This window comes from Lactuca virosa, chromosome 6 (genome assembly GCF_052849685.1).
Source record: "Lactuca virosa cultivar CGN04683 chromosome 6, Lactuca_virosa_CGN04683_v6, whole genome shotgun sequence".
Classification (NCBI taxonomy): Eukaryota; Viridiplantae; Streptophyta; class Magnoliopsida; order Asterales; family Asteraceae; genus Lactuca; species Lactuca virosa.
In genome coordinates this window covers 156,857,591-156,867,377 of record NC_136431.1, presented here as the reverse complement: position 1 = coordinate 156,867,377, position 9,787 = coordinate 156,857,591, and the positions used below count along the sequence as shown (strand labels likewise).

General features: G+C 34.7%; 1 protein-coding gene across 1 annotated transcript; it reads left to right on the top strand.

The window, feature by feature from the left end:
• Positions 1–2,397: 2,397 nt before the first annotated feature.
• Positions 2,398–9,088, top strand: SAC3B (SAC3/GANP/Nin1/mts3/eIF-3 p25 family). Its single transcript, XM_079054960.1, has 14 exons — positions 2,398–2,613; positions 2,941–3,127; positions 3,226–3,414; positions 3,518–3,715; positions 3,778–4,043; positions 4,122–4,222; positions 4,310–4,525; positions 4,698–4,925; positions 5,880–5,971; positions 6,071–6,164; positions 6,249–6,341; positions 6,410–7,137; positions 7,213–7,327; positions 7,424–9,088. Exons 2-14 carry the CDS (start codon positions 3,018–3,020, stop codon positions 8,993–8,995), a joined length of 4,002 nt encoding a protein of 1,333 aa, XP_078911086.1. The 5' UTR covers positions 2,398–2,613; positions 2,941–3,017; the 3' UTR covers positions 8,996–9,088.
• Positions 9,089–9,787: the final 699 nt, after the last annotated feature.

Here is a 9,787-nt window from a genome sequence, read left to right as displayed (position 1 = left end):
CTCCTTCGATGAAACCTAATATTATTACCACTAGATTTTAGTCTAATATTTATTGCGACTATTTACGAGCAATATTGTTTTATAAGTGTTAAACAATACTTTTCAACTACTCTGTACAGACAGGGGCCAGACATGAAACACCGGAGGGTAGGACCATTTTGGTATTTAAGTTGTTTTGAAATCCAACAACCCTATGCAGCTCTTCAAACCAGATTCTCCATACCGCGAGTAGTTAAAAGATATTATAATAACACTTTATATTCTATAATACTTAGCACATATATTACTTACTTTATGCACATTCAAATGGAACATAATGGTCCACTCTTGCATATTCCATTTACTGATACACACTTTCACAAACACAATAAGTTTAAATAATAGAACACTAGTCATTATAATAAGGTCGATACAACTTTCCAAGTACAATTTATATTAACTTACATAGAGGAGTATCTTACAAACTGATTTCTAGGACCAAAACACTACCCAATCATCCACAATTGAACCCACTACCATAATCTAACAAAATTCATTCATATTGGTTGGAATTATACATCAACCGTACAAAAAGACATGCATATTGGTTGGAATTTGTACATCAACCATACAAAAGCTTTAAAAGTTATGTCATCACTTCTATAACTTCATGACACGCCAAACCAATCCTCAAAACAAGCTGATACAAATAATTATAGTCCATTTCAAGCACCTATTCAGCCTTGCAATCCTAGCTTCATGTTTAGCCACCAACCTTTCCAGTTGAACAACTCTTTTGTCGTTCCTGGCTTTCACAAGCAAACCCTGCAACGACTCCAATTCCTGCTTCATGCCATACAACTTCTCCTTGTAGCATCCTGGTTGTAGCCATTCATCTTTCCAATGAAAGAATCTACAACTCCTCCTTTCAGTCATCTATCAAAGTCAAAAAGAAAAATATTAATCAAACATCTAAAATCGAGCTTGAATATTCAAACATAAAAGAATTTTAACAAATTTCAGCTCAAAACATCACATATCAAACATCGTAAGTCACCAAACATTCTTGATCAAGATTTCAGGTAACCTAAACATCGTAAATTAAAATAATGCATGACATGTACCAAAATCAAAACTACTTTTTATTACATTGTAAAGAAATAAATAAATATCTTAGATCGGAGATTACCAGTGAGTTGGGACAGTTCAAAAAGTGGCGTGAAGGTTTTTTTTTTGCCATCCACGATGTCCCTTGCAGTGCTTCCAAGTCACAGTAACATTTATGAACTTCATCCTCGTTATCAAGTGAGGAACGTCTGAGTTATAGGAAGAAGACGACGACATTGTGCGAGAATGGTTTTCAGAGCTCTTAGGGTTTTTTGGGGTTTTGAATATGAGAATAAAGGTGAAGGAAGTGTGCCAATTAAGGGTTTCAGTTAATAACCCCTGATGTCGTGTCTTACAGGAGGGATGATGCTTCCAGGTCAGGCTTGCCAATGAAGCGTCATAACCGGATGAACCTTTAAAATTGAGGATAAAGGCGTAATTAACATGTAATTTGAAAGTTGAGGGAATAATTAAAAAAAACAAAAAAATGTTGAATGACCAATCCGAAACAAAACCAAAAGTTAGTTGTGCTACGGTGTCAATTTCTTTTGTAAGTTATTATTGTAAGTTTTTATTTTATTTTCCTTTTCCTTTCGGTTCAAGAACGACTAAAATGTATTTGTTTTTTTTTTCATTTAAACTCGAAAACACAAAAATAATTTATTCTTTCCATTTTTTTAAAACCGGAAGCAAAGTGGTAGTTTTAAGTAAAAGAATATAATAAATTAAATAGATCTTCCATTTTTGATTCCCTCTGCTACCATTTTGAGTTATTTGATTATTTCTCTCTTTTGAATATCAAAACTTGTGAATTGATTAGGGTTTTGGTTTTAACACCCGAGAACACACATACGGGGTGTTTGGATAGGGAAAAAATGGCTGCTTATTAGCTTATTGCTTATTCTCACCACAATAAGCTAATTTAAATGTTTAGATAGGATGCTTAAAAAATCAGCTTATTGTGGTAGGAATAAGCAAAATAAGCTGATTTTAATAAGCAAGGGGGGTAATGCTTATTGCTTATTGCTTATTGGTCATTTTACTCATATAAGCTGTTTTATTTTGCCAAACACTTAAATGCTTATTCCCACCACAATAAGCTAATCCAAACACATTTTAAAAAAATGCTTATTCCTACCACAATAAGCAAATAAGCAATAAACTAATAAGCTAAAAATGTTTATCCAAACACCCGTACAGCTATCTATTTTACCCAATTTAACACATGCTTGATCCTATTTTACACGAGTCAGAGTTACAATCTCTTTTATCCAAACACCCGTACAGCTATCTATTTTACCCAATTTAACACATGCTTGATCCTATTTTACACGAGTCAGAGTTACAATCTCTCTGGATCTTCAGTTCTTACCAGAATACATTACGGAAACAAGCACACGCACACTTCGCTCGTTCTTGCTCTTCTCCGACACCATTTCAAACGAGCCAAAGAAAAACCCTAAAGTGTGAAATTGATGGTTCATCCTCAAATCAACAACTCTAACTTCCCCGTTAATTTTGACACAGGTTTGTCTTCATCTAATTCGTTGTCAATTTTAACATAAGCTAAAAATAATTTGTTGGCGTTTAACATTCGTAATATCATATTGTTTGCTATAAGCAAATTTTATTTTCTTCAACTCAGCCGTGGCTGACCATTTGGAATGCACAAAAGTTAGTTTTATATAAAACAGAACACCCTCAAGAAACTTGAAAAACGACAAGTTAATGAAATAAAGGTTCCAATTTGCGATAGGCATTGAAAACCCTCATTAAACCTTCACAAACAGTCCTTTGAGTTATGATTTATATGAAATTTGTTACTAAACAGAGATCAACATACATTTTGTGTAGGTCATGTTCGTCATTCAGATACTCGAACAGTGAAGAGATTCAGTGCAGGACACACACTTTCCGAATGAATTTATAAAATGTCGACTCAGGGATTTGACAAGAACTCAGGTCCTGGTACTGGTACTGGTACCCAAAAACAACAACCCTCCTTTGGTTTCCGACCTCCTTCCCAATCACCATATACATGGTATAGTCTTCTTAAGATTTCTGTCTGATTTACATTATGTATACGAGTAATCTCTTTAAGTGTATCTTAGAAGTCACTAACAGCTCTAATCTCCTTAGGTTCAATGCTTCTTCTCAAAAACCCCAAGTTCATCAAGGTTCTGCACTACAACCTATTAATCCATCACGTAACCCTAGAACCGAGTCTCCTGCCAAAAATCAAGTTCAAGATTTGAAAAGAACAAGATCACCACCTTTACTCCCGACCTATAAAGACATCCTGCAAAACTCAAGAACTGTTGTAGTGAGGCAAGTTACTTTCTTTCTCTTCTTTTTCAAGATAACAATTACACTTACTATCATCATTCAGGTTATTGAACAATGAACAATATTCTTTTTGTTCTTTTTCTAGGCCTTCTGTATCTCCTCCAAGATCAACTGCAAGGCGCAATCCTTACACTGATCCAGAAAATCATATTTGGTCTCCACAATATACTGATCTTGATAAACCTGAAACACCTGCAATCAATCCAAGTGATATCCCTGTTCCAAAACGGAGCAGATTACCTTTTACAACATCAAATGATCCTGTTCTTGATGACAGTGAAAGGTAACTTATTGAGCTAAACATATATATAAGGATTTTTCTATTTCTTACATAATCTACTACAGAGAATTGCAAGCTAAAGCGAAAAGATTGGCCCGATTTAGAGATGAACTTAGTCAACCTGAGTCAACCGATAAAAACCAAAACCAAAACCAAAACCAAAAGAGGCAGCAGGTTGATCAGTTGGGTATGGACAAAAGAAAGTTTATGTTGGAAGGTTCAGATATGGGAGGGCATTTACGTAATAGCAATGCCAATATACAAACTGATTCTGAAGATCAAGATTCATCATCCACTGTTATAACTGGAGTTTGTCCAGATATGTGTCCAGGTATCTTTTTGATCAAGGAAATACCATTTGAGTCCTTTGAGGCCTTGAATTTAATTTTTGTTGGTTATTGTTATATAGAGCAAGAAAGAGCAGAGCGAGAGAGGAAAGGAGATCTTGATCAATATGAACGTGTGGATGGAGATAGAAATCAGACAACTGAATCTCTTGCAGTTAAGAAGGTAAGGGGATGTTTGGAATTCTATTTTATTTATATTTCTTGATTGTAATATGTATACTTAAATTTTTTTATTTTTACTTATTTCAAGTACACTAGGACAGCTGAGAGGGAAGCTGCACTGATAAGACCAATGTCAATCCTGCAAAAGACAATGGATTATCTTTTAAACTTGTTGGATCAATCCTATGATGATCGATTTCTTGGTTTATACAACTTTTTATGGGACAGAATGAGGGCAATTAGGATGGATTTAAGGATGCAGCATATCTTCAATCTTGGTGCTATTACCATGTTGGAACAGATGGTTTGTTCTTGCCTCAGAATGTACTTTTGAAACAACTAATCTTTATTCAATATTATGCTTTTTAGATTTAGGGTGAATTATAGTTTTACATTTTTCAAATCATGAACTCTATCTGTACTTTGATAATTCTGTTAGGGTTTGTTTTGAATTGTTGAATTGTTGGTGGTTTCAGATACGGCTTCATATAATAGCAATGCATGAATTATGCCAATATACAAAAGGAGAAGGATTTGCAGAGGGATTCGATGCACATCTCAACATTGAACAGATGAACAAAACATCTGTTGAGTTGTTTCAGCTGTATGATGATCATAGGAAGAAAGGAATAGAGGTGCCTACAGAAAGAGAATTTAGAGGTTATTATGCACTTCTCAAATTGGACAAACATCCTGGCTATAAGGTAAGTCAACATCATTCTTCATGGTGATTTTTTTTGGTATGAATCGAATTGGGGAAGGAATGGAATTGTTCATTCCATTGGAATGACAAAAAACTGTTTGTTTTGTCTTATCACTTATGAATTGGAATGGACCATTCCTTAAGGAATGTGATTCTTTCCATTTTTTTTAATTTTCTTTTCATTATGGTATGGAATGAAAAACGGCTATATAACACAAATCCTTCCAAAAATTCACAAGTTTATAAAAAGGGTTATTAAGTGAAAAAAGTAGCAATGTGAATGTACTTTTAACTTTTTTTTTGGTTATCATAGCATTCTATTTTCATTTCGTCTTATTACAACAATTTGCTTTGAATAAATCTACCCAATTATAACCATCTAAATACAAAGTAATTTTCACTGCTGTATATGAGTTAGATTTATCAAAATACAGTTTCTTTATGGGATACCTACAGAAAAGTCCCAAACTTTTTTCAAAAGTTTCAATAAAGTCCTAAAAAAATTTTTTGAACAGAAAAGTCCCAATATTTTGAAAAAATCATATAATATATTATTTGCTATTCAAATATAAAAAAGGACTTTTTCGTTAATTTAGGCAAAACATCAAAATATTGGGACTTTTCTGTTCAAAAAAAAACTTTTAGGACTTTATTGAAACTTTTGAAAAAAGTTTGGGACTTTTCTGTAGATAACCCTTTCTTTATAAGAAAAATTACAATGTAGAGTTTTACAGACAATGTCTTAATAAGATTTTTTTTTGAAACTACAATGCTGTAATAGAAAGAAATTAAAGTAAGAAACAAATAAATGAAAGTACACTAGCGTTTTACAGTTTTATTTTCTAAAAGTAACTAAAAAAATATATACCTTTAATTATTATGTTCAATTTTTTATTTCTGCAAGTAGAAGGTTAATTTGTTATAAATAAATAATTAAAAATGGAAATCTTTGAAGGTTGAACCATCAGAATTATCACTTGATCTTGCCAAGATGACACCTGGCATACGACAAGCTGAAGAAGTTCTATTTGCTCGTAATGTAGCCAGGTTCTCTATCTACTCTCTTAAATCATTTTTTTTTTTAAAATTACATTTTCTAACAATTTAAAATCTCTCATTATCTTTTTTGTTGTTTTATTCTTCCAGAGCCTGTAGAACTGGCAATTTTATAACCTTCTTTCGTCTCCTTAGGAAAGCAACCTATCTTCAAGCATGCTTAATGCATGCTCACTTTGGCAAGGTCTTTTTTTCCTCTTTCTTATGCTTAAATCTTAATGCTTTAGCCTCTCTGATTTTGACTATTATGTGATGTTGATCTTATCAGTTAAGAACTCAAGCACTTGCTTCTCTACACAGTGGCCTACAAAATAACCAAGGCATACCAGTAACCCTAATTGGAAAGTGGCTCGGAATGGAGGTAATTTCTCTAGGTTGATTTATTGAAGAGATTTTAGTTGTTTATGCTTTTTTGGTTATTGAATTCAGGAAGAAAACATGGATGATCTTTTGGAATATCATGGATTCTCTATAAAAGAATTTGATGAGCCATATATGGTAAAAGAAGGACAATTTCTAAACACTGATAGTGAATACCCTTTAAAATGCTCAAAACTTGTTCATCTCAAGAGATCAACAACAATTATGGATGATGTTTTATCTTCTCCGATTCCAATCAAAACTCCCGAGCCTCCAAAACGGGTCCCACGAAAGGCTTCTATTCAAACACAAGTCAAGTCACCGGTTTCCCCAAACAAGACTCAGAGTTTTGCTGAGGTCATCCGTAACCGCATGGCGGATTATGGCGGCAGTCCGTCTGTCAAAGAGCCGCCGGTTTTCACGATTCCGGTGGTTGAAAGACGGAATGATGTGGAAGTTGGAATCGGAACTCCTTCACCTCGGAATATCTTTAAAAATATCTTTAAAAATAATAAACCCGATGCATCTCAAGAAGATGTTAGGAAACCGAGTTTTGATAATCGGTTTCGGAATTCTCTGGAGAAGCATACCCCGCCAAATGTATTTGCAATGCCACCACAAGTTCCGCCTATGGTGGACCCCGTTTTGGTTGAAGATTCAGTGGTGGAGGTGGACCCCATTTTTGTTGAGGACATGGAACCAGAAGAATCTGAAAATGTGATTCAGGAAGTGGAAGAGGAAATTGATACTTGTGTAGATGAAGAAGTTGCTGAGGCGAAACTTAGACTGATATTGAGGTTCTATAATTTATTATATTGGAAATTTTTAATGTAAATTCGACTGTTTTCTTATATTTTTTTTGATTTTTTTAGGCTATGGAAACGGCGTGCTTTTGTAAAGAAGGATTTGCGTGAGAAAAAACAACTGGTAGCAAATGCTGCATTAAGTTCTTTGTCATTGGGTCCTCCAATGAGGCTCCACAAAGAGGTAATTACTAATTAGTAGCATCTTTTTAAAAAAAAAAAAAATTAAGGGTTATGATTCTTAGAAATGTTTCTGATTTTTTTATTTTATTTTATAAAGCAATCGAAAGTCCATGGCAACTTCAACATTGACAAGGCAATGTCAGAAAGATACGAGAAGCAAGAACAAATGTGGTCACCCCTTAATGTGTCCAACGTGGTAGGACCCACACTCGGGGAACGTAACCAATATCCCAGAATCATTTGCTGGAAATTACTATTTTGTCCTTCACAAGTCTCCAATCAAGAAAACCCAGATCCACACTCATGGTTACATCATAAACTCATCCCGGAAAACATCAGTCAAAACAACGATTTAGCAGCATCTTTTCCGGGCCTATCGATATGGAAAAAATGGGATTACAGAAAATCATCCAGTGACCCAACTTGTTACTTATCAGTGGTCAAAAATGTAAAATTCGATAACCTTCTAGAAGAATCTGTTTCGGGGGCAAGTGCAGTCATGTTTTTATCCTCTGAACGTGTCTCATGGGACACTCAAAAAAACCGGCTTCGTGTCCTTACATCATCTATTCCTTACGGGTCCCGTTTACCCCTTCTGATCATAAGTTTCTCACAGGAAAATCGTTCAAAAATAATCGAAAAATTGGGACTTGATGAACTCGATAAATCAAGAATTGGTTCGTATTCAATTCTTCCCGGGTTTTTTTTCAGTGATAAGGATTTAAAAACGGGCCTGGAATGGCTGGCAAGTGAGAGCCCGTTACAGCCCGTTGTTCATTGTGTAAAAACACGTGAATTAGTTATGAAAAACTTGAAATTTTCATCCGATTTATTACAAAAAACGATCCCCGAACATTGTGTTTCGGTTATCAATCGGGCTGTTGATGAATCGATTAAGGAAATCGGGAATGCCGCAAAGTCAAACCCGGTCAACTGGCCGTGTCCTGAGATCTCGCTACTAAACGGGATAGACTTTGAACCGTATTTGCCGAGTATCGGGTGGAGCTCCGGGAAACGGGTCGACCCGCTTGTTCAAGCGTTACAAGACTGTAAGTTACCGATCCCGGATCATGTATGGAGTCGGACATGGGATGATATCGAGAGCCAGCGGGTTGGGCTTGAGGGGTTCATGGTGGGCTACTTGGGCCCGTTGATTGGACCATTGTTGGCCCGAAAAGAAGCATCGGCTTTGATCCAAAACCATGTTGGGCTCGAGCTAAACGGTTCGATGTATTCTCTTGTTCCGAATTGGGCGATGATCTTTCGGCGGGTGTTTAATTGGCGGTTGATGGGTATATCCAACGGTCCGTATTCATCGGCATATATTTTGTCGGATCAAAATTATTCATTTTTTGATTTGGAAAGTTTTGAAGGTGAAGTGTGTGATGTGGTGACTCCGTCTCTTGATGAAATGATTGAAGTTAGTTGTTTGGCATCGAGGGTGGAATTGGGATTGGGGTATGGGGAATTGAGCTGCCGGGAACCGAGGTCGGAATCGGAATTGGGTTATGGGGAATTGGAAGAGGTGGTTAACGGTGATGAATTGATGGAAGTGGAAGGGGGAAAGGAAAAGGAGTATGTGGAGAATGAGAGGAGTTTAAGTAGATTGTTGGAGAAGTGTAACATAGTGCAGGATATAATTGACAAGAAGTTATCTATATACTTCTAATTGAGTTAAGAATTGAATTTTGGTAATTGTAATTTTTTATTTTTGTATATTTTGTTGTTGATAATTATTTCAATTTCGGTTTTGTTCACTTAATTTAGGTCTGGTAAGATTTATCATGATAAGAAATGGAGAACTTTAGTAACATCTAATTTAATATCCATGACTGAAAATATGATTTTAGAAAATTTAACAATCAATTCATGAAATTTTGATTTTATATTTTGTGTAAGATGAAGTGTATTCTTCAGTATTTTGTTTAAACTTTTGATTTAAGTTATAGGTATTGTTGCAGTTAGACAAAACACAATGGCTCTTACTCTAAGTAGAAGACCCGAGTTTCAATAATACTTTTGCATGAATCTTGTAGTTTTAAAATCTAATTTAATTATTTTTAGATTATATTTTTCTTGCAAACTACATGAGTACTTCATTGTTTAATTATCGATCCATTAAGTATATGATACATTATGGATTGAAACAAATAAATTTTTTAACAAAAAACTTTTCAACAAAATCTCAAATGAGTTTGCTCAAATAGATTTTTTTGTTTTCTAATTTGAGTGGAAATAAGGATGACATTCCATATGTTGTTATTTCCTAATTTCATATACTCTCCAATAAGTTGCTTTCTTTTTGTGTCTAATTTGAAATGTATTTGGTGGTGCTTTCTTTTTGTGTCTATTTGAAAATGTATTTGGTGGAGTGTCTTGTTAATTACCAAACCGAGCCTGTCTTCTGTCCAGTTCTAACATAGCATATATGATGTCATTCAGAATATATCGCCATCCTGTC

Coding starts and splice junctions, on each gene's coding strand:
- SAC3B (XM_079054960.1), top strand. CDS start 3,018: ATGTCGACTCAGGGATTTGACAAGAACTCAGGTCCTGGTACTGGTACT. Junction 4,044..4,121: donor TTGTCCAGATATGTGTCCAG/GTATCTTTTTGA, acceptor ATTGTTATATAG/AGCAAGAAAGAGCAGAGCGA. Junction 5,972..6,070: donor TTTGCTCGTAATGTAGCCAG/GTTCTCTATCTA, acceptor TTATTCTTCCAG/AGCCTGTAGAACTGGCAATT.